Source organism: Lonchura striata, chromosome 7, assembly GCF_046129695.1.
Source record: "Lonchura striata isolate bLonStr1 chromosome 7, bLonStr1.mat, whole genome shotgun sequence".
NCBI classification, from domain to species: Eukaryota; Metazoa; Chordata; class Aves; order Passeriformes; family Estrildidae; genus Lonchura; species Lonchura striata.
Genome location: NC_134609.1, coordinates 18,940,443 through 18,968,080, shown reverse-complemented (window position 1 = coordinate 18,968,080; position 27,638 = coordinate 18,940,443). Strand labels below are relative to the sequence as shown.

The 27,638-nt window shown below is 48.1% G+C and overlaps 1 protein-coding gene across 3 annotated transcripts; it reads right to left on the bottom strand.

The window, feature by feature from the left end:
- Positions 1-654: 654 nt before the first annotated feature.
- ARHGAP19 (Rho GTPase activating protein 19) lies at positions 655-26,140 on the bottom strand. Of its 3 annotated transcripts, none has more exons than XM_021536396.2 (12): positions 26,079-26,140; positions 13,737-14,002; positions 9,696-9,776; positions 9,142-9,351; positions 8,359-8,585; positions 7,757-7,843; positions 6,752-6,817; positions 5,832-6,020; positions 5,055-5,153; positions 4,369-4,461; positions 3,832-3,900; positions 655-3,353 (listed from the first exon to the last, which is right to left on the bottom strand). In XM_021536396.2, the coding sequence occupies exons 1-12, from the start codon at positions 26,138-26,140 to the stop codon at positions 3,297-3,299; spliced, it is 1,506 nt and encodes a 501-aa protein (XP_021392071.2). In that variant the 3' UTR covers positions 655-3,296. The 3 variants fall into 3 exon arrangements, with proteins under 3 accessions (XP_021392071.2, XP_077640788.1, XP_077640789.1); XM_077784662.1 differs by lacking the exon at positions 26,079-26,140 and adding an exon at positions 16,806-16,854; XM_077784663.1 differs by lacking the exons at positions 655-3,353; positions 3,832-3,900; positions 4,369-4,461 and adding an exon at positions 4,487-4,557.
- Between the last annotated feature and the right edge of the window lie 1,498 nt (positions 26,141-27,638).

The following is a 27,638-nucleotide window of genomic DNA, read 5'->3' as shown; positions in this document are numbered from 1 at the left end:
CCCAGCTGCAGGCACGGAGGAGAAGGGGGCTCTCCTGGGGCTCAGCCCGCAGGAAGGCAGCGCCGCTTTCAAACACGCTCCTTCTCCTGCTTGTTTTCAATTGCATGGCGAGGATGTTAATGAGTGTCTGAGCTATGGCAGGCAAGCCCAGGGCATTTCAAACGTGGAAGAACTTCACAGAGAAATAATCTGCATAAAATCTGAGACACCATTATTAAGAAGGAGGAAAAGAAAATGCAAGCAGAAAGCATCCTCTCTCAGCAGCCAAGAGTGGCAAGAGAAGAATGGCCCTACAGAGAAAAATTTATTCATTTGATCCATTATTTATATAAAGTGTTCTTTGTAAACCTGATTTCCCATCACCCTGGATGACAGCAGGGGGAAGACAGGAAAAGAAGAGGTCCAACTTCATACTTCCAAGGAAAGACAGCCTGTCTGGGCACACCCTGTATCATCCAAGTATCCCAGAGGCTTTCAAGCCCTCTTGCCATGGGAGGCCAGTGCCATCCCTGCAGGTGGGCAGCACCTCACCAAGGACCCCCACACTTAAGAGTAGTAGCCCTGGGCTTCTAAGCAGACATTTCCTTCTTTTTGAAGGTGGATGGGAGTCCTTGTTGTCCCAGTGAAATTGCTTAAGTCACCAAGCAAAACCACTAAAAATAAAAGCATTTAATGTGGTGTTTTCACATAACACACAGAAAGGCAACAGTCTGCAACAGTACTGACATAGCATATATAAATAAGGACAAAGATTAAAAATACTTTGGAAATGATAGACTCTGGGAACAGTTAGCGGCTGCTCTGGGAAGAGGCATCCTTATGAGTCACTGCACAGGGCAAACAAGACACATCCAAGCATGACTAAAATTCTCCCGTGCCTGGGAGACAGCAGAAATGCATTGGGACAGCCACAGCCGAGCTCCGAGGGGCAGAATCTGTCAGCCACCACCATCCACAGCACGGCGAGCCCAGCACCACAGACTCAAGCCCAGAGCACTAAATCCCTCCCAGGACTGGAGACAGCACCCACCCCCTTGGCAGGTAAGGCATCTGACACATGCAGAAGGCCTGGCCAATGCCCCGTAGGTAACTTTCCTTAGAGCTGAACAAATCTCAGCTGTGCCAGAAGCCAGACAGAGCCCCTGAGCTAGAGCCATCACTGAGGGGGGACAGTGGAGAGTTCCATTTGTCTCATCTATATGGGAGCAGTGTACTTAGTTTTAGCCACAAGACTGCCTTGCCAAGCAGTCACCCATGCAGAGAGGTATGAGATATGCCAAGTAGGGACAATGGGGAGAGGAGGAGTGAACAAATGCTTCACCCAGCAATTGCCCCAATGCAATTAAGAGCAGAGATAGCAGGAGCAGACCCGGCTCTCCCTGTGCTGCCACTTGACCTTTGTCTGTGCCTCATCTCTGCTCAAAGGCAAAGCTGAGATTCCCAAGTCTCTGCTAACAGTAGGCTGCAGGAACAGGGCAGAAGTGCAGTCAGAAAAACATGGTGCCCTTTGGAGAAAAGCACACAGACAGCTTCAGCCTCTGGAGGGAATGATTACAGACACATCCAAAATGCACATACTACTACCACAGCAAACAGCCTCTGCCCTTCCTCACAGCATCATCATCAGTCTGGTCCCTCAAGAACCACAGCCTTTCTTTGCTGTGACAGAGGCTCCTAACACCAGCAACTCCCAACTCACACATCTACAGTCCCTTACCCCCTATATTTTCAAGGCTCCAACTTGGGGTCAGACTGGGGACAAGCATCCCTGATAAAGTACCAAAAACCACCCTTTGTACCGAGCAGCACAAGGACTTGTATCTTGGAAAAAAAAAAATCACAATTTAAAAAAGTGGCAAATTCCAGCTAAATTGCACAGGGCTCCAATGCCCTGTTCTGACAGCTCCAGCCTATCAGACTGAACTCCCTGTTCATATCCCAATATTCACACCTCCTGCCACCAGTTGTTTCAGAAAGCTGTCAAGAGCAGAGCTCTAACTCCTGCTGGCTGCTGGTCTTAAAGATTAGAAGACAAATATAATTGGATTCCAGAGATTATTTACTTTGCTAAGAAGTGTTTAGATGGTCGCCCAGCTGATTAAATTTTCATTTCACAATAGCAACCCTGCATGTATCCTACCTCAGAGTGCTTGCAGACAGGTTCTTGGCAAGACTGGCTTAGTGCTCCAGTAAGACTTAACGAGACTGCTGACATTGGCCAGCTGTGATTGGGGTTTATCCTGTACCTAGAAGGTTTCATCTCATTTCTGCAGCTCCAACCAAAGAGCTGAACCCAGCTTCAGCCCTTTCCCCCAGTTTAGTGATTAATCAGCCAGTTGCCTTACCAGCCATTCAGATATCTTGAGACAAAGCCTTTGGCACCATTTGCAGCAGATCACAAATGGATGGAGCCCTCTCTCACCTCTCACACCGTTTTTCTCTTTCACACACAGCCACAAGACTCTGCCTGCCCCAGGCACCTTAACTTCCAAAGACTAGGCTGTTCTGCCCCAGACAGCCTTTGCCAGCCTCCTGCTCTCCTCAGCTTAAGCCTTCCTGGGTGAACACAAAGCCAAGACACTCCTTGTTCAGAACTGTGCCACTGAAACATGAAGGCAGTGAGCAAGGGCTGCCTCCAGCTCAAGCTAAAATAGAGGGATGAGTTTACTGGGGAAGCTGCTTTCCCCTGGCCCTACTAGAAAAGATGGCATTCAGAGTCTCTCCTTACAAGCCCATCCCATGCTCTGTACCATTTGTGCACTTCAGCCCTTTGGAAACAGCAGAGCAAAATGGAGCCAAGAAGAAGCAGAGAAGGGCGTGCCTCCAGAGGAGGACTGGAAGCTTGGATGTCAGGATGTGGGTAAGGGTTACAGCCCATCATTCTCACTGCTAACGGGGAAGGAAGCAAAAACAAGCCAACATGTTAAAAACTCAGAGCAGAAAAGCAAAAAAATACAGCCTAGCAACATTACAAGAAAGCTGGGAGTGCACACAGGGCCCTGCAATGAACAGGGCTCTCCTTGTAAGCAAGCACTCCAGCTCTTCCCAGAGTCAGCAGGTCAGACATGCTGCACAAGTTTTGGTTAGGTAGTGGTTTGCCCCATAGTAGAATGAAATATAATTTATATACAGAAAGAAACAAATCCCTGCAATCCTTGCAAAGGTCCAGTTTCAGGAGCGCTGCTGTGTTGCTGAGGGTTGCTGTGAGCTGCAGCACTCCCTCTCAGTGCAGCACATTTTCTATTCACAGCTTGCGAGGCTGGGCAATCCCCACCCATGCGTTGGCGCGAGGCGATTCAGAGGGAGGATGAGTCCTTGGAAAGCAGGCGGGCTCGCATGCGTCTGCAGGATCCCTGGAGCAGAGAATGAGTGCAGTTGAATGCTTGAGACACACAACACCATGCAGAAAAAGGCTGACATTCTCCCCCTTGAAGACCCTTCCCTGGTGTCAGCCTCCCACACCTTTTGTTAAAGCTCTAGGTGAGGCAGTGAGCAGGGAGGAACAAACGCAGCCACTGGTCTTGGGCTGCACCAACCTCTTGTCCCACTGCCACCCTGACAGGCTGTTTGTTAGCACTACCCTGTGCTGCCAGCTTCCCTCTGTTTCCTGCAACATCCAGCCTGCCAACTCACAGGCAGAAGGGCTGTAAGACCCTTCAGGGTGTGGCTTCCAGCATGTCACCTGCCTGCAGCTCGGCATGGAGCAGACTGCTACGAGCTGGGGCACCACAGCTGTCACAGAGCCTTGAGTGTGTGCTGTCACCTCAGCAGGTTTCAGCACACCAAGTTCCCTGCAGGAAGAGGAATGGGGGGTAAGGGAGAGTGTCTCACCTCTTTCTGGCCTTCCAAAGACTTCAGCTTTGCCTGGGACATATGAGCGGGAGAGCCACACTTCTGCAACTGGACAAGAGAGGGCAACAGGAGTAGAGAGCTTGGTGAATGAACTGGCATCCACAGCCTTCCCTTGGAGCAGCCTGTACCACCAAAGAGCATCTATCACCCAAATCCACTCTTGGTTTGTCTGGGCCAAGGGACAACCCTACTGCACACAGGCATCAGGCTTTTTACAATCTGTGGAGGAGGATGAGAGAGAGGGAAGGGGGCATAATACAATGCCCCAGGGCAGGACACAGCCAGAGAGACAAGACTGGAGTAGAGGCTCAGCACTGTCATTGCTGCTCTGATGCTGCCCTTGCCATCTGTTCTGCTCTCCTCAGAGCAGCTTCTCAGGACCTTATTTTATCATACAGAAGAAACTTGGAACCCTTCTCTTGGGCAGAGAACAGCTCCCCAGGGATTGCTGAAGTTGCACTCAAACTCCCCTCACACTTCCCCACCAGCAGCTTCAGTGCTGGGAGCAGCTCTTACCAGTTGGACGTTCTCTTTGCTGACCCGCACAGGCTCTGGTGTGGAATCCCTGCTCTTCCTCTCCAGGATAACTGGAGTTCCCAAAACTTTCCGCTGTTGTAAGAAGAAAGGGCTGTTGGCTAGTGCTTAGAGTGAAAAGTAAAAAAGAAATGGAAGGAGCAGGATGCGTTGCTCGTAAGCAGTTGAATGCTGGGAAAGAAAAAAAGGAAGCCAAGCTGGGACAAAGATTGCAAAGCAGAACCACTTGAAATATTACACCACTAGGCTAAGCCTGCCTGATTGTAAAGAGTTTGGGAGCTGACCTGAGGCCTGGCCAGGAGCCCAGCCTGTCAAAAGCAGGTACATGCTGCTGTAGGGCAGCCCATAATGTGCTAAAACCTGTACTAACATGCTAGACTTCATTACTAGCTCCCTGTCAATCCCCATCTCATCTCAGGAAGCAATCAATTCTCCAGAAAGTTGCATAGATCCTACAGTCATGTGTTTCAAGTTAATTACACTTTACACTAACAAGGCTTATTGTCACTCTGCTGCCTTTTCTGCCCCAGTGGATCTGTGTTGTTTGGCAGGCAATACTTTGAGGAGTCCCTACCGTTTGAGGGTGTCATTCAAGGCAGGGCAAGGCAGAAGCAAAAAGCAACATCAGAAATTCACAGCAGAGAGCAAGGGTCAGAGGCTGCTTTCACCTTAATGAGGCCACTGAAGGAGCGCGAGCGGGTGCGTCGTGGTGCTGGGGACATGGGCACATCAGAGCCAGGAGTCAGAGCAGTTGGATGCTTATTAAACTAAGAGGAAACATGAGGGCAGTATGTTAGCACAGATATACCTGTCCCTTACTGCTGCATGCAGCTCTACCTGCTGTCCCAGAATCCAGTTTCTCCCCTTCACCCCCTAAAATGGAGGAGCAGCTCAGAACTGCAGAAGGAAGAAAGCAGAGGAAGGCCACACATTCCACCCAGGATTACAGGGAGTTTGGGTGCAAAGGTGCTTTGTGCTGGCTACCAGATTAACCAAAAGTGGCAGATGTTGGGAGCAGAAAGAAGACTGGGCAGCAGCTGGAGGCTGGCAGCCACGACTGGTGCTGACCATATTGACCAGTCTGTCTGGTGCAGCAAGTTATCTGAGACCAAGAGACCAGTTTGTCCACTCTCTGCAGGCAACAGGGGAAGAAACTTTTCCCTTCCTGAGGGAGGAAGATCAACAAGGCCATGATCAGGACTGGGAAACTGCCGGCTAGCAAGTTCTTAGCTTGAAAAACAGAGCTTAAAAGTGCTGCTTGGTACAGCAACATCCAGGACATTTCCTCCTGTCTTCTTACAGCTTTGCCCCTTACACAGCCTAGAAGCCACTTTCCCCAGCCTGCCCAGGATTAGGAGCAGCTCTCAGGAGGGCCCTGTCTTTAGCCCTGTGCCCAGGATTGTGCTGACAAGCACACCCCAAGATATCTTTCTTCCCCACATTACCTGCTGGATAAGCTTCTTCTTCTTTGCAGAGTCAGGCATATTGTGGACGTGGAGGAAGAGCTCCTTCAGTGCCTCCTCCGTGCGCTGCTGGGTCTCCTCCTGATGGCAAGAGTCCAGCCGGCTTCGCTTCTGAGACTTGAGGGGCTGCAGCTCCTTGGAGCCAGAAGATGTCAGCAAATCCAGGTCGTCCTGGGAAAGCGGAGACAGGAGTCGCTTGCCATGCTTTAATCCCAACGAGCCACCCATCTGAGCCAGGCTAGGACAGTCTCATGAGCTGCCTCAACCCCAGTGAAAGCACAGGACTGTGTTTTCCCTACCCCTCTGCAGCAGCACTGCATCAGCAGGCCCTGTGCCAGGAAGAGGTGACAGCAATACAAAGGTGACCCCATTGCTTCTTCCCTCCCCTCCCAGATGCGAGCTGCAGAAGCCATTCCAGGCTTGAGAAGGGTCAGTGCAGCTCCTTGCCATGTATCTTCCTTCTTCTGCATCTATATGAGGCAGGGAAGCATTTTTTGGCAAGACACAAATGTTGTCCCAATGGCAGCAAGTAGCCTTTATCTCAGCACTTCTGCCAAGCATCCTGGCCATGGCAGCAGGCATGTCCGTCTGTTTGGAAGGAGCAGCTCTGTGAAAAAGCAGGTGCTGCATGTACTGGGCACAGGGAGCAGGTTTGCTGCTAAACAGGGGCTCGTAGTTTGCTTTCCCTGTGCTTTTGATTAACAGATGCTTCAACTCTGTCCAATTTCCCTAATGCAGCCGCCTGCACTACCACACCATATGCTTCCCTTGCTCCTGCCCTCTGACGGATCCTCTTTCATGACTTGGTTGGTTTTCAGCTTGTATCAGTCACAAAGATCCCTTCACAGCATCACAACCTCTGCCCTTTCATGGTGGGCAGATGCTGCGTTTGCTGGCCTTACCTTTGATGTGTGGGCTCTGGACCCCAGATAGTGTAGCCTGGCACACTCCCGGATGTACACTGGAGCCTGTGACAATGAGCAGAGAACAGGCCAAATGTTTGTTTAACATCTTTGGTCTTGGGGAAACACTGACTCCAGCAAGAGTTGCTTTTCAACCATATAACACAAGCCACTGGTATCAAAACTCAGCCATTCTGGGCAAACAAAGCCATGGAATTTGATGTTGTTTCCCCCACCCCCCACCCCACTTCTGTTCACAGTATCCTTTACATGCAGACATTCAGCATAAGTGGAACTCAGAGTAGGGAAAAGTTCCTGTGGAACCCTGCTCTAAGTAATTGCCCCAGTTCTGAGCTAGCCAAACAGGGCCCAGACAAAGAAGGTAGAAAGAGAACTCTCCACAGGAGGACTCTGCAGTGAGCAGATGCCTCCAGTGACCAGGAAGGCCCTGAGAAGTCAAGAGACTGCTTGTTGTAGAAACATTTCCTTGGAGGAACAGTTGAAAGCCCCACACTTCTGAGCGTCCTACCCAGCACCCTCCTCAGAGCTGGACAGTGCCTTTAACAGGAATGGGCTGATGACCATTTGCAGAGAAATTCCCAGCAAAACAACCCACTGCATCAGGTATTCTGCTCTTGGCAGCACTCAGGCTGGACAAATCCCTTCCATTTCCTTCTCCTGCCAGAACCCAAGTGCAGCCCAGTGTGTACCTGCCCTCGGGAGCCAGGTTTCCTGCCGGGCAGCAGGTGCTGGTGTCCAGCAGAGGGAAGTGTTACACTGCACCGTGCTGCTGACCTGCCCTGGCAAAACCATCTCCAGGGCTGCCTGCCCAGCAAAGACCTCCTCTCTAGTCACTACAGGAATGGTTTCTTGTAGAAAGTCTCCTTCTCCTACCACAGAAGAGAGCCTACAGAATAGATACTCAACCTGTGGGATGTGTCTGGACAAGGGGCATTCAGTCTCCTGGTGATGGAGGCAGGAGAGCAAGATGCCAAGCACACTCACCTTGAAGAGTTTCTGAGAATGTTTGATCATGAAGGTCACTCCATTGTTTAGCTTTGTGATATTTTCCTGAAGGTCATTTGCTGTCACCTGGCAAGGGGACACAGCCATCCATTAGAAGGGGAGGAGGAGGGGTCACTTCTGGGACACAGACACACACAGTGCCACAGCAGGAGATCTACTTTTGAGATGACGGGCAGGCAGGGCTTATAGCACACCAAGAGCAGAGCTCACTGAGCCAAAGCTGCTCTGAGAGGAGAATCAGATAACTCTGTGGTGAAACAGTTCACCAGCAGCATAAGAAACCTTGAAGAGAGATCTGCAAGGTTTTTCTGGAGCTGACATTCTAAGAAAAAGCATGACAATGCTATGTTTTCAATTTTACTGAAAAAGAAGATGCATAATTTGCAAATGAGACCCGTGGCAGGTCTGGGCTGAACACTGGGGCTGAGTCCTGCCAGGAGGCTCCCACCTCTCCATCACAGCCTCCAACCCTCACATCATTGTGTCAGTATTTAACCTTCTCAAACCTTTGTTTTTCCCCTGCCAAGCCTTTGCTTTTTACCTTGCAATATCCCACCCACAGACACTGAGGCATTGCTCACATTTCTGGGCCATAGGATGTGGGGTGCAAACATGAGGGCAAGGTTGTGGGCAGACATCTTGTTCTTATCCTGCTTCTTGGCGGTCTGGTAGAGCAAGTCCAGCAGCAGTTTGAGCAGACTGCGGTTGGGAGCGGGAAGGATCAAAAACAGCAGCTGGAGGGCTTCAATCTGGCGCTCTTTGTCTGGAGTGCTAGTCTTATTCCCCTTCTCATCAAACAGTGTCAAATCTGCCAAATCACAAGGCAGAACATGAAGGACATACATTACCTTCCCTCAGAGCAGTCTGTTGCAAGTGCTTATCCTTTCCTCTTCATACACAGATCTCCTACAAACCCCTGCACAGTTCTTGGCCTTCCATCTCTCTTCCCCTCAGCTCCCAAGCTCCTCACTTGATGTGTTAATCTATGCTACTCCTCCCACAGAACAACAGAGCTGCTAAGAGCTGTGATTGCTTGAAGGTAAGATGGAGGAAGTTCACATAAGGTAGTTCAATAACAGTTATTAAATACATAGAAACCACAACTTGCTCAGAACCCCGGACACAAAACAGATGAAGACCCAGGTTATCACTGGGATTTACCAGTGTGGTATCTGAGAGGATAATGGTCTAGACAGACTTGGTCTGATTTGTTAATCAGCTCCAGTCTTTCCATCACCAGGCTGAGGTGGCAGGAAGACTCCTTTTAACACTGCCTTTGAGGAATACACTTCACTGCCTAATGTGCTTTCTAGGAGACCAATTCCAGTTCTTCTGCCCATCACTGCCTCTTGCTGCCCACTCACCTGCAATTTTGAGGTGGGCATGGAAGTGCTTGTGTGTCAGCAGCGGCTCTGGTAGTTCACCCAGGAACACCTTAAGTAGAGTGGCCACATCATTGGAATGAAACTCCCCAGAGTCCAGGTCAATATCAGTACCACTGTTCAGAGCATCCTTTAGGATCTGTTGCCTGATGCTGTTGCCTGGCACTCGAAACAAGCCTTCTGCTCTCAGATCTGCTCAGCAGAGGGGAGAAAAAAGGGCACTGAATAATCAGAGGCTGATTTCCCACCTTCTTACTAAAGTAGTTCCCTCTACTTTCCAGAGCTTGACAGCAAACCACAGTGAACTGCATTCAGAGACATGACTTCAACTGTCTCCCATCAGTACAGAAAGTCCTTGTACAGAGGGAAATAGACCAACATATCTGCTAGGCAATTCTGAGGAACAGTTGCCCAGTGCAGTCCCAAACTCCTGCTGCTGGAGAGCTCAGAGCTTGTCACTCTGTTTGCACTAGAGACCTGAGGTGGGCCAGAGAGGTACCCATTGGGATGGGAAGACAGCAAACAGAGCCACTTACTTTTGTGCAGGTACTCGATTAGCTGGGAAACCTGTGCAATGCCTTCTTCTGTCAGCGGTGAGCCAAACACCACCCCCTTCTCTGCAGAACAGAAGATAATGTGTTTAGGCAGCTCAGAACCCAGCAGCCACTGAAATTAATGCTCCCCAAAGAACAGGATTTCCACATGCAAAGAGCAGTGTCCCAAAATGCTAAGGGTGAAGATCACAAGGACCCTCACAGATGTGAGATATTACAGACACTCCAAAATAAGTCACTTCATCTCACCATGCTGTACTCACATGGGCTTCATCATCCTTGCTTCTTACCTCATTTTAATTACAGTTGTTATCAGCTAAAGCAAATATTCTTTAGCCCTTAAAGAAAAAACAACACCAGAACAGATGCTTCAGTTTAAAATGGCATATAATCTGCAAGCCCAGACCTTATGAAAAGAGCAAAGTGGGAAAGGCAGATGTAAGAGCCTGGACAGCCCTGGTGCCTGCCACACTGGCACACTCTACACCATGAAAGAAATGTTCATATTAATCCTCACTGTGGCTTGACATGAAGTGGAGCAGAAAGTAAAGTTGCAGCTATGAGTTTATGAGAGAGGCAAATAAGCACTACTGGGGAGAGCAGACATAATCTGACTGGCTCACACTAGCTTCCTTTTCAGGCATGGGTAAAACATGGAATTTCCTCAACCCAGTGAATCTCTCTTCCATGTCAGTTGCCCCAGTCTGAGTAAAGTATGAAAGCTGAACAAGGCAGAAAGAGACTAACAAAGCAATAAGCCGGGCTCCTCTCTTGGAGTCTGTTCCCATTTCATGGGATTGAGATTGGCCATGAGCTGCAGCTCCCAAACTCCAGTAAATAACACAGGTTATAGTTCCAGAAGATGGAAGCAACTAGCTGAAAGGAAGGAGATCCCTGCAGGGAAGGAAACATTAGATGAGAGATCTATTTAACTGAAGGGCATTTGTTGAACCAATGTAGAATACTCTTCTTGTCCACAAAGGAACTTCCCAGGTGAGACAGTGATTATCCAGAAGGACAGTGTTTTCTAATAAATGCAACCTTGCTACTGAATGGATTTTTCTGCCAAACACGCACAACCAGTATGATCTATCCCTCAGAAAGTGGAGACAACTCCCAGAGACTTCAGTGGCAGCAACCAGAACTCTGGGCACCACACTTCTTCCCTCAGATGTGTATAAGTTTGGACTGGAAACAAGATACTGGATAGACTGTACCACAACATGCTGACAGGGACTGAGACCTGGAACAGGTACAGAGCTGGTTTGCCCTGCCCTTGTACTTAGGCTTAAAGAGACAACAGATATAAGAATATTCCTCCCTTCTCCATGACCAGACTGCCAGGACCATGGGTCACTTCTGAGGGCAGGCTGGACATCTGCACCATTTGCCCTGAAGGTTTCTCTCCTTACTGCTATAGCTGATAGCCCAGCAATCCAAGCAATGCATTGGCTGGTTTGATAAAAGTTATCTCCCCCACAAGCTTTCTCTTGCTTTTTTTCTTCCACTCTAAAATCTCATTTTGATTTTACTTGCTTTTGGTCTCTTGTACTACAGATCTTACTGCTCTGTGGTGTTGATGCTCACAGCATGTGAGAGAGACCTGGTTAACCCTGTGCACTTCTCTAGCAGCCATCCCGTGTAACTAAATTTATTCCTCCTGAAAAATGTTCTGCTTTCTTCCAGGACTTCTGAAATACATGGTAAGCCACCAGGAATTCCAGCCTCCTGTTAAATCAAGAACTTTCTGACCTCACTCTGATAAAGCGCATGCTTCAGTCTTGTAAGAGAAAGGAGGGCAATGAGAGCTCTTGATCCACATGAAAGATCTGAAAGGTTTGAGTGCAAAGGGAGAGAATGATCGGCAAAAGATTTTTGTCCTTGAAGAAAACTAAATTCATTAGACATTCAACAGATAGAATCAACAGTGGCCAGGAACAGAAGAGGAAAATACATCTTCTTGAGACATGCAGGGCCTGACAAATTCGATTTAGTTTTGAAGTCAGAAGCTGGTACCTGAATGAGAATTTGATTCTCAAAGAAACTTGAAAGACGTGTCTGGAGAATGGATGCTGCATTACAAAGGATTAGATGTTATTGTACCATTGCTTCTGAAACTAAGCAGCAGCATGAGATCGAGTTTCCTGATGCTTGAAGAAGTTGTAAGTATTTGCAGTTTGATCAGCTCTGAGCTCCATGGTCCTTGGCCTCTGGCTTTGAAGAAATAAAACTTGTTTATTCTAGCTGGTCTATAACATGAAGAAAAACAAATGATGGCTCCAAGATTAAACACACAGTACATGAAACTGATTTTCTCTGTAGGCACAAACTTCTTTTTCTCAGAGTTTGGCCAAGGAGTTCACAGACAGTGCCTGTCAGTGCTGGGAGACACTGCCGTTGCAGCCTGGGAGTGCAGCCAGCAGACTTGGAAACATCTGCTAGCTGTAGTGACACGGCCATGGAGACATCTGAGTGGGGGAAAGCAGAGCTCTTGGGGAAGAGAGTTAGCAGGAGACATCAGGTCTGATAAGAGCAGTGCTCCAACAGAATACAGATAATTTAATAAAAAAAGTGAAAAAGTGAAAAGCTCACCAGCCCCTGCTGGAAGGTTTTGACAAGAACATGGGGGTTTCCATACACACTAACAAAACACTTTCAATTTGGTTACTCACTCACTTCTGTTTGTCAAGTGGCAAGTGCTTGAATTTAAGGTGTCCTGCTACTCTCTGGGATGAGGGAGAAGCAATAATAGGTATGAGCACAGTCTAACTGCAGTTTAGGGAAGGTTTTTTTTAGCAGAAAGACCTGTCATTATGGAGCAGCAAAGTAAGTCATGGCAGTATTAAGTAATTCTCATCTAAGGATGCTAAAGGACTTGATGTCTTTTATTTTCCTAGGGTGAGTGTATGTACCAGGATTCTTGATGGGTCAGACAGAAGTGGAGAGCTGAAACTGCCACCAGAAAATTCTGCCTGATCAGTGGGGCTGCAAAGCTTGTCCTTATGAAACATAGTGCAGGAATAGGCTTGGTAGGATCAGAAACACTTAAGAGAAATTATGAAATGGTTGAAGATAGAAAAAAGCTGTAGTCAAACAATGCCATAGCAATAGCTCCCTTCTCTGAGATACTCACAATAGCAGAACTGCTCAAAGGAAGGGGAAGACTAATCAGAAGTGTTCAACCTCAGGCTGCCAACATCTGAAGGCAGCTCACAGCTTCTCTGCCAGCAGCCAGCCAGTCTAAGCTGGGAAACCAGAGCTGAGGAGGAATGTGAGGGGCCCAGATGGAGGCTGCTTCTGTCTAGATGAGTGAGAAGGCTTAACTGAACTTATCAGGAGAACCAGACTTCCCTTGAGTGTGGGCAAAGGTGGGAGAAGACACACACACACCTAGAACACCCTTTTAGTTTCAACAAAACAGAGTGGTAAATACCAGCCATTGAAGAGGAAAGGATCTGAACACAACCACGCTCAAAAGAGGAACCACGCTCACCCTTCTGTGAAGGGCCTGGGGCTAATGTTTCACAACCAAGACAGCTGAACTGGAGAGAAGATAAGAATAGTCAGTTTAGCAGAAGAAAATTCTGGTGGAATGCTTGTCTAAGACAGAAAGAGAGATATGTCACCTTCCTGAGTTGAAACTGGGCTTCATCAGTCAATCTGCAGAGATTTCTCAGTGACTCACTGGATTGGGATGTGGATCAGAGCAGCAATAGCACTTGGATGGAAGTTACTTACAGATTTCTGAGCTGCACAGTGGGCAGCTGACCACTGAAGCCAGCCTGACATACACCACAGCAATAATCCCAGAACAAGGGTATTCTCAAAGTGCAGGGAATTTCCAGGATCAATTTCCTGGCCTGTTTTATTGCTTTCTGGAAGTAGCATCCCCAAAGATTATGAAAACATAGTATTAAGCATTCCACAGGTTCAAAACAACAGGCTGAAAGTTTTGTAAACTAAGTGTAACAAATGATGACCGCATCACTCTAAAGGTGAGCACCAGACTTCATCCATACTCACCCTTGCGCTTCAGAGACATCAGAGAACGAAAGAATCCAGAGGCTGTGCTGTTTGCCCCAGGCAGCTTTGGGTCCTCCTCTCCCATTAGCTGGGCCAGCTCTGTCCCAGGCAAATCAATGAGCCTGGTAATGTTGCTGACAACCAGCTCTGTGAACACCTCTGGTTTTTCATGGCGCAGCTTTTCCACAAAGAAATCGGGATTGAAGATGATCGGCTGGCTGCGGAGGGAGGAGTCATTGCAGATGACAAAACTGCAGATGGCATCACTGAAAAAAGGGAAAGAGGAAAAAAAATAAAGTAACTCTTCATCACTTTGGTTTTTACAGCCAGCTGGTCTGCCCTGAAGGAGACATCTGCTGATACAGGAGCTACCAGTCTACACCAACAGCACTGTCTGACTTTGGTGAGCAGCACAGCACAGTTACACTTCTCTATGGAGAAAAATAATTTCTGGACTTTGTAGAACACAGCCTAAGACTAGCACTCCACAGCGTGATGATGACATAGGCAACACCCAATGAAAACTACATCTACATCTCTACTACTTGTTTCACTGCATCTACATCACACTAGCTTTGGCAGAGATCACACCCAATATTTTACATTAACTTATTACTTTAAGTCATAACTAAGTTTAGTTTTATCTCCCTTCCTCCCAAGAAATTTGCTCCCAGCAGCCCAAAAGTCTGAAAAACAATCTAAATTTTTTCATGGACAGCTTACACTCATCAGTTCCTATTGCCATTCTATCAAACCTACCTTTCTATCAACAAATAGGTAGTTCTCATGTCCTGGGACTTTGCTTGTAAGGTCATAAATGTGCAATAACACTGAACCCTCAGTTTTGCTGTGGGTGTAGTCAAATGCTTCCAGGCGACATGCTGTCAACCCTTTGGTTACTGCTGTCTGCCAGCTCTGCACTCTGAGTCTGAAGCAAGTGAGAACTTACTGTCATGAGCCATGCAAGGTCAGTCCTTGAGGACTACTAACCTTAGTAGGATCCCTACTAATTTTTCACCTAGATCATCCATTTTCAGCTCACCTAGTTCTTACCTCTTTGTCATCCCTTCATGCCCCTTATCTGACCTCCCTATTCTCTACTGACACCTACTTTCTTCATTTCACAGCTTCTCATGTGGCGTGGGAAAAGGGATGCACCAGAGACACTGCTCCGCTAGCAGGTACATAACCCTACCAGAGGATAAGTATATTTATTATATTGAAAATCAAATCAAAGAATTATCAAAGAGATACCTCATGTTAATCAGCACTCTTAATGCTCATACTTGACTTTAATCCAAATTTCCATCTACCTCTAGGTCTTCCATTACCATCTTCCCATCACTGTTCCAAACATTTTCATGTTTCTTAAGTCCACAGACTAGAGTAGCCCAGCTTGCTTCTCCCACCACTCTTTTACTTAAAGGTGAGGATTAGTGTAATTATTCTCCAGTCATGAGCTACTGTCCTGATTTCATACTCAGCTATTAAGTGACAGCCTGGCTCTGGGAATGGGTGTGCCAGTTCTTCCAGGGCTCTGGGAGGAGGATGCCTACCCACTCAGCTTGCACATATTGTGTATGTTCAGCCTGTGACATTCCCCAATCCTTTAATCATTCTTTAGCTCTTAAATAATACTTTCCACTCTTTCTACATCCATCCTCAGTTGTGAGCTCTTACTGGACACCATTTTCCAAGGGCAGCTGCCAAGCTGCCAAGTTAATAGGGATGCTGTGCTTATATACCAGGGATCACGTCAGTCCCTGAGATGCAGATGCAGGGCACCAAGTGCTCTGCTGAACACCTCCAAGCCCATAAAGGCTTTCCTTTCAAAACAGGCTTTGCTAGAGAAGACTGGAGCACCTTGATCTTCCTCTCCTCACTGCTGAAGGGTGGAGGCCATGCCACTGTGTTCAGACCATGCTGGGCATCCCTAAGTGCTCAACACAGCTGCCACCAAAAGCATCTGCATCCCACTGAACTCACATCCACTGGCTCACAAAACAGAACCACTTCACTACCAGTTCAGAGACCCCAGCAGCTTCCTGTTCTGATGCAAACTGACAGTAGCTCACCAGGAGGACATCAGAGCACACACTGGCAAGTCACCTGAACTCCAGCCCACCTCCACACATTATCTGTGAACCCAAGAGTTATCTGAGCTACTGTACATTTTTGACCTGAAATACTATCTCCAGGATTTCCAGGATGCCTGATCAGAATAACAGAACAGAATCTGGGACTCAGGCTCCACAAGAAGAAAGATGCTTGCTGAAACAAGAGGAAATGAGGCTCTCAGCAACTCTTGCATCGTGAGAATCCATACCAAACCCCCTTCCCTTTACACTGCTCTCCATGGATGCCAAAGACACCCTTCAAGAGGATGGAGAGGAAGAAGGTCTGCAAGGCAGACTGCAAGGCAATCTGCCAGGTCATCGAAAATTTTAGAAAGCTCTTAAAGGCTCCCAGCTGCCTGGCTCAGTGGCCTAGCAAGCACACTGCTGACTCCAAATGGGGGCCATATTTTGCTGAGCACCTCCCAGCCTGTTTTTCAGCAGTTTGTTATCTGCAATAAATCAAGACCAAAATGCAACAACTTGGTATCAGCTGCCAAAAAGCAATTGCCAATTGATCTGATAATATGCACATTTCATTGCATAGGGCTACAATGCACAAACAAGTGCCAGCTCTGCCCATAATGTGGAGCAAGCCCTTTGCTTGAAACCCATGACAACTCATTCTCTGGCAATACAGATCCTGAGAAGGGTTAATAGCAAGTGTATAGGCCCAGTGACCCTGCCTGCAATGATCCGTGCACTGTTATTCACTCACTAGCAGTTTTGTTTCCCCACAGAGAAGATATGCAAATACTTTGAAGCAGTTACATCAAGCATCACAGATTATCTCTTCCCTCTGACAATTCGATATCTAGATTCACAGAAAGAAAATTAAACAATTTTGTCAACTAGCACTGATTTATATGACTTCTCTGCACTGCCTGTGTTAGAAGTCTTACAAAGTCCAACAACATTTAATGCAAAAATAAACAGAAAAAAGTAAATTTCTTACATGAGTGCTGAGAGCTTTTGAAGAGGCATTAGGAAGCAGAGACAGGGAAAAGAACTTGCTCCTTGTTTCCAGCAACAAAAGAAACCTGCCTGTCCCAGCACAGCCTATGCAAATTCCACGCATGCTACGAGACACAAGGGCGCATTATTGGGTCTGAAAGGCCCCCTTGGCACACACTGGGCATCAGCCTTCACACAGGGACAAAACAGAAAAGAAAAGCTGGACAAATTGATTCATGTCTCTTGCCAAAGGCTGCGTAGCTGGAGTTTAACTGCAAATAATTCCTACATAGAAACCAGGGTTTTGAATTAGGACCAGCGTGGTATTAAGTGCTTTCTACCTGTATCCAAGAGGAATCCACAAAATAGTTCCAAGTCTACCCTGTGTTTACCATGAGTAAAGCCATGCAAACACATTCCCAACAGCATCCAAGCACAACTGATGTTACAGCACTGGCAGGACAACAGCCAAGTCCCTTAACTGCACAGTCCTGTGCCCAGAAACCTTGCTAGAAACACTCTCTGCTCCTGCCTTTCATACTTTCAGATCCTTTCAAAGACAAAGCACGTAGATCAGCCCCTCAGAGCTGGAAACAGCACCTGGCCATTGCTCCTTGCTGCCATTACTGTGCCACCTTGTGCCGTTCATCCACTTCAGGATTCCTGTTCCACGTTTCTCTGGATTCCCGTCCAGTTTCCCTGCCTGCTGCAGCTGGGACCAGCCTTGTATGCGCTTATTGTGATATGGCACTTCAATGAGCTACTTAATTTTGAAAGGTCACTTTATTAGCAGCTCTTCCTTACACAGAAAATTTGCTTTTGTATCATTATTGCTAATCAAAATGGAAATGTGAAGCAAGCCCCTATTTCTGAGCAAAGATAAAGCCCCCACTGGCTTTACACACAATAACCCTGCCAATCCTCACTGCTGCACACACCATAACCTTCAGAAAGAGCCATGTGCCCCATCTGCTGTTTTCATGTTAAAAAAGAGAGATGGATGTACTCTACCTACACTCACAGTTTATGTAACAGCAGCAAAGGGGAGACAAACATGTATTCATGGAGTTTATTGCTTTTTTTTTGCCTTGCTTGCAATTACAGAGTTATATTTTCTGTATGCTGTGATCTTTTACGACACGTCAAAAGACAATAAAGGAATAAATAGCTTCCTCTCCAGTCTCATGAATATAATCAAATCCCAATGAATAATAAAACCTTGTTCTAATAGGGTTGTGATTAAGACAGCAGATTAAAAAAAACTGGTCCTATATTGTGCTGAGATTCTTGCCATTCTAGTATCCTTCAGAGGCAAAGCCTGTGATCCCAGCCAAGCCACAAAGAAAGCTGTCTGTCACACACAACGTTTTTGCTTCAGGCATGACAGCCCCATCATTTCATGGGGAGTGGATGGTGCAGGAGGTCAAAATCATGATGGATCAATTAATCCCTAAGGTAACTAGATCCGGGCCAGGGAAATGCCTTGGAAACTAGGACAAAAATGAGACTTTAACTGCCCAAACCTGGTGATCAAACCTGCAGTGCAAGAGGCAGATTACTTCACGTGGCAGCCAGCTTGCATTCGGATAGGTGAGATGGAGCTGGTATAGTGGCTGTCATAGGTTTAATATTGTTCTAAGTCCTCACATGTGACAGAAGAAAGTTCAAGAAACATGAAATAGAGCATAAGGAGAACGGAAGGCAAGAAAGAAAGAAAATGAAGAGGTACTTTTGGGGCAAGGCATCAGCTGTGTTTGTCTAGCTGGGAAAGTGGATACCCTGAAAGCTAAAGATTTCAGAGGAGCCTTATGGGTCTAATTCAGTGGGCAAAAATCCACCTCCAGTGCCATTTTGCACACTTCATATGTCATCACCAAGGCCCTGTGCTTCAGACACACCACAGTAGACAAGTTTTACCACATAGGAGTAAAAGGATTAAAGTGCTTGTGAAAATAAGACAGATAATAGGAGAAAATCTCCCTGTATAATAACAAAATCTTTAGATTATAGGAACGAGCCATGCTGGTGCCAAACACTAAGAGCAGGGTGATAAGCAGGCAGTGCTGAAGAACACAAAACACGAACAATTCTCTGCCTGGCTAAGCACAAAGGGACATGGGACAGATGTGCACAGACTCGGATTTCCCCAGGGAGGAAGAAGTAGCATTGTCTCCTGCGTTGTGCCAGAGTAAGGAATCAATTAATGAGGATGTCTGAAGACAGTATTTCCAGAGCCAGATAGGAGCCATCCCAGATTTTGCAAAGAGATGAAAGAACCATAGTGGAGTTATGTGGAATCATTTTGAGAACAAAAGGACTAGAAGACAAATTATTTTCTAGATTAAAAAAGAATTTAAAAAAAAGTGGTCTAATGGGAATGGACTGCAGAGACATTAGAAGAGATTTCACAGTTAAAGTTGCTTTAAGGGCTGTACTTCAGACTGACATTCTTGTAAGATGGTGTAACAAAGATCACATTCAGGCTTCACACTTGGCACCCTAACTCTTCATAGGATGACTGATAAGCCTCTGAAAAATGTCAAGAAAAAACACACAGTAATTGCCCAGGGTTATACTCATAAGGTCTTCAGGGCCAGAGTCCTTTTGTGATGAGTAGACAGTGCATAGCACAGTGGGTGCCAATTCTTGCCTACTGTCTCTAGCCTTGACATAAGTAAGCCTTATGAGATATCACTGCCTTTTTAATTTTTGCTTTGCTTTCTTCACATTTAAACAGCTTACACAGAGTGATTCAGCCTTTTGGGTATGAGAACCAGATAATAATATACAATTTAAACAGCAAGGAGCTGGCTAAGAAAGCTGTTTTGTGATGGTGGCCTGTGCTCAATAACCTGGAGCTAATGCAACTCCTGGCCACCTTTTGGAAACCATGTATATTGGTTATCTGTGTCACTGCTATCATCTATGAATTCAAGTTCTGTGTCAGTAAAGGACTCAGAGTAGATCTTGCCAACACTGGCTACACATCTGTGACATGAACCTGGAGGAGATGGACCTATCTGAAAAGATAAAAGGGTTGGGAGGGTTGGGGGTCTGTGCTTTGGAAGAAAATGAAAATGCAATATATTACCAGCGTCAAAGAAAACAGCAGTAGCAAGACAGCTTGATATATGTGAAACATCAAGAAATTTGCATTTCAGCATGAAATTTCTCAGGTTTGACCTGAGTGATTCTTTGTGATATTTTTAATAATAGCCACTGGAATATTTTAAAGTCAATCAAGCAGTACTTCAATCAGCCATCACAACATCAGAGCATCCAGATGCCTTCTAGTGCTAGAGGGAAAGAACCAAGGGGTGCCTTAGAGAGAAGTGCACGTTCCCTGCATTGCTCCTCATCAATCTCCTTCCCAGTGCCACCACCCCAGGTCCAGGTGCTCCCACACTCTGTGATGGCTCAGCTGGCTACCCAAGACCCTGTAAAAAATGCAGAAAGGCAGCTACCACCAGAAATCCAGTAATTTTACATTAAAGATCTGCAAGCTCATATGTCTGCCTTAAGATCAGATTAACACAGTCAAACAGTGTTAAATAGGAATGCTGCTCTGATTCTTATGACTGCCAATGCATTTGTGTCTATTTTAATATAAACTCCTACTGGGAGCAGCAATAGAAGAAGAGCCTTAGATCCAATCCTGATTTCACTGAAACCAGCACCAAAACTGAATCTTTTTAGATGGCAGCAGCTGCCTCTTCTTGTTACTGATCTGCTCACTTTTATCACTGTGGCATTGGGAACCTCGGTCACAGCTGGGGACTCCGCTGTGCTCCGTGCTGTACAAACAGAACAAAGGCAATACCCTGTCTTTAGAGGGCTGAGAGCTAAATCTGAAATGAATGCTGGAGGGACAGAAAAGAGAAGGAATCCCAAGAGAAGAGGCAGCACTATCAGTCAGCATGACTGATAGAACTGAACTCTGCCAGCTTTTCTGCAGACACTATTAAAAAGGAGGGCGAGGAAGGACAGGAAAAATAATCAGGTCACACTGCAGACGTTTAGAAGAAATCCAGCTTTTGCACAAGGGGTGACATGGGACTGAGCATAAAGGAGGTGGTTTGAAAGCTATCAGGCAGGGACATGGGGCTGAGGAGGCAAGAGCTGAGCTCCATGGTTGGGAGTTGCTAGGGAGGCAGAGACAAGCCAGCAGTGCCAGGGAGCTGGAGAAGCTTGGCAGTGCCACAGGGCACTGTGTGGCACATCCAGACCCTCACTGCAGGGTGGGACACAGCCTGAGGAAGCCCCGCAGCCATTTCCCACCAAACATGTCTGCTGTATCCCCAGTGTGCTGGCGGGTACTTTCCAGTTGCCAATGATAGCATTCCTTTGCTCTTCTCATTTTAAACTGTCTTTGTCCTCTTTATTTCCCCATGTTGAGTGTACTGGATGGCAGCCAGTAACAGGCATGGCCCAGGCCTACCTATACCTCCTTGGTCTCTAGCAATCCAAAACTGCTGCATGCACCTCTGATTGTCACCCTTACTCTTGAAGGTGAGAGTCTTAGGGCATCCTTCAGAGGCAGGATGGAGTGCAGAGGCCAGCAAAGACACACCATCTAGATGTTTCTCAGTCCAGTAGCTCCAAGCTAGTGTCCCGGTCACAGAAGAGCTACCATCTATAAACAGCAACCACTAAACAATCACGTTTACTTCTGACACAAAAAATCAGGCAATTACGCCAAAACAACATAGCAAAGTTAACAAGCTATTGTAGCTACCACTCTGGGAACTGAGAGCAACCCAGCATATCAAGACAGATGTTTTCCTCCAGTCCTCCCACAGGATGATACCCAAAATTGGTAGCACCAGCTGATGCCCAGAACACATTTGGGAATCCCATGCCACCATCAATTGGCAGACTTGAGAAAAGCACCACAATTTGAGTACAGTGTGCTGCAGCACTCAGAGGTTTGCTTGACTGCAGTTGCTTTTTCTGGACTGAGAGGACATGGAGACCTGAGGACCCACAGCCAGTTCCTCACAGTACTGTTGGTGAGGACGAAGGTATCCAGGACACACAGCTCTTGCTTTTGTTCACTACTCTTCTGTAATTCCACAACACTCCAGAGGTGCAGTGAACAAGCTGCATCCTTGCATCTGTGTTTTGTATCACAGTGGTGTTTGCAAAGGATGATAGCACATCAAATCCCTCCTCATCAGCAATCCTCTGCAGACACCACTGAGTATGTCAGAGGCCACATCCCTTGTTCCAGATGTGTAAACTTCTACGAGCTGGAATTGTGATGAGGAACACCTGGATCCACGCCAGCATTTAAATAAGCTGGTGACATCTGGTCAGGGCTGCCGAGGCACACCGATAAACAGGCTGGGCCCGCCACAGAGCAGCACAGCATGCAGCACCAGAGAGGCAGAGATACACAAAGCAGCCCAATTAACTCACCAAACTGAGCAGTATGGGGGCCTAGGGCTTTTGAAGGGGATCTGGGTAGACCAGGATATCAAAAACTGGAATAGTGTACACAGATACCAGAATTCATATGACAATAACCTGTAGTGTCACTTTATGCAACTCTGGTGAGATACAGCTTCTCTGCACATCCCGTCTGACAGTTCTGGCTCAACTCTGTTTCACTGCAGAGCCCAGGGAACTGTGATATATTTATATATGCTCCAGGGGCCACTCAAGAGAATGCAGAGTGGCATGTGCGTGAGGAGAGCTCCAGGAACCCCCAAGAGCTTGTGAGGATGTTCCCTAAAAGGCTTCCTGCTCTCCAAGGCACAGAGAGCCACAGCATGCTTGTCTCCTGCTATAAGACAGCTTGCAAGCAGGGCTGTAGGAATGCCCATAAGGAAGTCCCAAACCATAAAGCTATGTTTCAACCTTGAGTATGAGCTCCAGAAAAACAAAAAGGAAAACTAATGCCATTTCCCCTGAGAAATTCCTGCCTCTGAAAATCAGAGCTGCCACAGTACTGTTCAAGAAGAAAGGATGTTTTGGCTGGAGTCCAAATTATTAGAGCTTTATAGGCCAAAAGCAAACACATTAAAAGTTCCTGTAAGCCAGCTGGCAGGCAATTATTAAGCAGCTTATCACATTCCCTGCTATCTATAGTTTCTGAAAATAAAATTTATGAGGAAATTCTAGATGGCTTAATTGCAATTACCTAGTGTAGAGGTGAGAAAGGCCAGGAGTCAAGGAATGAGGGTTTTGCACTTTGGAGAAAAGGGCCCAATGCTCTTACACGGTAAGTGTAATGAATTACCAGGATGAGAGGCCAGGGACACATAAGACCTGCGAAGCTTTGAAAAACTTCAGCCTATTTATCCCAGCAAGCAGCCACGTTTCCTCTCACTTCTCTGCCCATGCTGACTCCAAGCCCCCTGTGACTTGGGAACACAGGAACGCCATGTGTCAGTCCCTAGGCTCACAGTGCAGGTTTGGGACCAGCCTGCAGAGCAGCAGCACAGCAGGGCCGTGCTGAACCCTGCAGAGCGTAGGGCAGGGAAAGGGCCTCGGCTCCCTGCTCCTGCTTCCAGCTGGAGGGCAAGTGAAAATGAGACCCCACAGAACGAGCTAGGTCCAAAACAACTGGCACATATAAGGCCTCAGCTGTGACGAGAGGCCCAACCCAACACTCAGAGGGACAGTATTTCCAAGATGGACTTCAGTGCAACCATTTGACACTAGCCAGCATTTCCATGCTGTCCCATCTCCTTCCCATCTGTTGATGTCACTTATTAAATCAACACACACTGAGGACTTTTGACCTTTAGGACGAGGCATTTGATTTCCCAGCAGTGTCTAGTACTCAGTGCTTCAGTTTCAGACTGAACTAAATGCCCAGGCACCTTTAAAGGAGTGGTAACGAAGCTCTGTGACATTTTCATAGGCATGTAAATGTGCACACAGCAACAAGGCAGTGACCAGGCTGGCAAGGAGACCCAGACGCTGCTTTGGGCTATGTGGGAAGTAATGCTCCCCCTTCACGCAAACAGACAATAAACTGAAGTGTAGCAGAACAAGGATCCTGTTGTCAAAGCCCATCCCACCCTGGATGGGAACAGGACAGGGTGTTACATGCAAACATATAAAAATACTACAAATACAACATGGCCTTGAGTTTGGTTCAGATGAATACCTCACAAGACTTGGACTGAGTATGGGGTCAAACACAAATCTAGGTCTGAAAGATTCTCATGAGAGCTGTGGAAAAGGGAATGTGTGAATAAGATTGTCCTCAGCTCCCAGGCTATCTTCAGAGAAAAGTAGCCATGTGTTCAGACTTGGCTTTAACTCTGAAATCAACCATTTTTTCTGCCTGACCCTCAGCAAGTCACTTTGATTTTTTGCCATCAAGTCATGTTTATGGTGAACATTTTCCTATTTCCAGTAAAACACAGATGGCAACCGTGTCTCCTTTCATAACCTGTTTACAATGTGAGCTCTTGATGTCCAGTTGTGCAGTACCACTCTATCAATCCATTTTAGCAAGATGCTTTATTGCTTTTTCCAGCTTCTTCCAGACCCATTCCTTTTTCTCTTCCACTCATCCCACCCCTGCCATATCAAATGGCCGACATGAGTGCCTGGAAAAACATTTAGGCACTGCTTGAGTCGGACATTAAACGCATTCATTAAACAGGCAGATGTTTCTCTTTCGCAATTGAGCACTCTGGCACAGTGCAATCATCATTGTGAGTTATGAAGAACCAAGCAGAGGTTAGAGAGACTACAAACAGAAGAGAGACCCACACAAATAATCTTTTGTCATGTTCAGGAAACATTTGGTAAAGAGTTTAGGACTACCAGCTTTTAATTTCAGTCTTTAAGTCAGCATGCTATAATGCCACAAGCACAGCATGTAAGCTTTACTAGCTAACTTGTACTTCTCTCCAGACGAGAGGAAATGGGGGCAAAAGCACAAAAAAAAAAGCAAGCTTTGTGGCCTGTGTGGTGATAGACCAGCAAAGCAAGAGATTGATTTTCTAGCGCTACCTGTGGGTGACAGGCAGTGCTGGAGGAAAACTTGTACCTCAGGCTTCGCATTAACATAATCGCTTTTGGAGGGTGGGGGATAAAGAGCAGGAGAATTCATCAAGGACAACTGCCAACATAGGAAAAAAATAAATCCAGTCATTCAGGCTGATCCAGGCCATGTTAAAAATTCTTTATGCAAAAGGGCATTTTAAGTATCAGCTGTACTAAGCATATGCATCCCTTTACCAGGTCCAGCATTTTAGGCTCTCCCTGCCAAATACACTGCAGTGAGCGCCATCTCTTCATCCCTCCTTCCAGGGCAATGCTCTGCCCCAGCCCAGGCACCACAGCAGTGCCCCCAGATAAGCAAGTGCCACCTTGGGCCCCACTCAGCAGTGAGCAGGATGGCACCACTGTGAATCAGGCTGAGTAAGAGGCATCAGACCTCAACCGTATTTATTTATCCACAAGAATTACCATTCGAAGGATACTCAATTTGCAGCAACACACCACACATACAGGGCGAGAAAAAAAACAGAGAGGAAAAAAAAAAAAAAAGATACTGCAGCCTTTTAACACAAATCCGACATAGCACTGTTCTAGCGAGGTGCTCCTGCAGCCCTTGCTATTCTATTACTGCAGGAACAGAATGGCGATGCGTACAGAAATATGAGCTCAAGGTGAATTACGTGAAGCTGACATCGCTTGTGTGTTTGGAAAGCCGGAATAACGCGGGTAGAGCAGACAAAGCAAAGGAGAAGGAGGGCTGAACGCGAAGCAAGTCGACATAGTGCCATCACCCTACCAAACCCCGCAACTGCCGAGCGCCGGCTCTGCGCCGGCCCGGCCGCAGCGCGGCGGGACCGGGCCCGCAGCAGAGCCGCGGGCGGGCACGGCGCCGTGTCGCCGCCCGGGAACGGCCCCTGCCCGGGGCGGGACCTGGCCCGCAGAGGAGCGGGCGGCGCTTCCCCGCAATGCAGCACCGGGATGCTGCGGGCAGCGCTCCGCCGCACAGCCCGCGGGCACCGCGGGCACACGGCTCCTGCCGCGGCCCCCGCGGGACTGCGCGGCGGCTCGGCCGAGCACCGAGTCCGACGGCTCCGTTAAGGCGCCGGGACACCGGCGGGCGGCGCGGCAGCTGGGACGGACAGCGCGGCTCGCACGGGCAGCGCCGCAATGGGCGGGCAGGGGCGCACAGACCGGCGGCTGCCACCGGCTGGTGCGGGGTGCCCGGCTCGTAGAACGGCGGCGAGAGGCCGAGGGGAGGGGAGCGCGCCGCCGGGACGGGGCGAGGGGGCGCCTGGGATCCCGCTCCTACCTGCCGCCGCCGGATGCCGGTGCTCCCGCCGCCATCTCATACCTGCCGCTCCGCCTGCCCATTGGCCCGCCGCACCTCCCCCTCGGCCCCGCCCCGCGCGCTGCGCCACGCCATTGGCCGCGGCCGGCACCGCCCCGTCGCTATTGGCCGGTTCGAACGGGCAACGGCCGATCCGCGCGCACGCGGGGGCGGGTGTGGGGGAACGGCCGCCCGTGCGGCGCGCGGCCTGCTGGGAGTTGTAGGCAGCAGAGCCTCGGCCGCAGAGCGGGTGCCGCAACCCCGCCACTGCAGGGCACTCACACCGTACCCGCCACTGCAGGAAATGCACACCGTACCCGCCACTGCAGGGCAGTCACACCGTACCCCGCCACTGCAGGACACTCACACCGTACCCGCCACTGCAGGAAATGCACACCGTACCCGCCACTGCAGGGCACTCACACCGTACCCGCCACTGCAGGAAATGCACACCGTACCCGCCACTGCAGGGCACTCACACCGTACCCGCCACTGCAGGGCACTCACACCGTACCCACGACTGCAGGGTACTCACACCGTGCCTGGCGGAGCCCATCCTGCGGGGGCCGCACCAAATGCTCCAAGCACGAGTTACACCAGAAACTGCAATTCCCATCTCGGCTTGAGTGTTTGTTATCAGCGCTCTCCATCAAGGACAAACAGAGAACACAGACACTGATGAGCAGTTTTATTCCCTTTTTTCCCTTTTTTCCCCTTTGTGGGTGAAAGCACCTGCAGTGTTCACAGCCAGGGGCCCTGTGCCCCTCCACACTTGCTGCACCTGCAGTACTCAGGTAGCAACTACAGAAACACAACTCAGAAACAATTTTAAGTCTAGAGTGGAGTGCTGAGGGACTAGGAATTAATATTATTTTAATTTACTAGATTTCAGGTGGAGTGGTCCCTTGGCATTTTAAAACTCCACACTTCATTATCTCTCTGCCAATCATTTCAGGTTAAACACCAAAGCTCCTGCTGCCCCAGGAGGGTTTTCCCATCCCTGCACTACTTCTGTGAGGAATCCCAACTCTGAACAGGGGAACCCCGAAAGGGCCTGTAGCGTCTTTCAAGGATGGGGTGGTCCATCTGGACGGTGGGTAGGCACAGCCCCATGGGGCAAGTCTGATTTTAACCTTTAAGAACCAGGGTGGGCATTTAGCCAGCACTGGGGGCAGCGTGTTAGTCCTGCCTGGCTCTCCTCAAGCTGGTATCTGCAAGGGTCAAGAAGCCTTTGTGACAATGTCATGCACAAGTGTAGCTCAGTACTGGTACTTCATAGTTTAAGAGCCTGCTGAGTGAAGAAATAGCCTTCAAGCCACATCCCAGCTTGAAGCAAAATCCAAGCATGTCTCCAGGTCCCCAGTTTGTGCCTCTCCAGGGGTAAAATAGTTGCAAAATAGTTGTGAAAAGCAACTGCAGGAGGCACAACCCACACTACCCCTCACCTGCCCCATGTCAGAGCTGCATGCTCAGGCTCCTGTGGGCCCCCAAGACACAGCTCTGCTCCCTGCCAGGGGCAGCTGCTGGTGTGGAGCAGGCTTG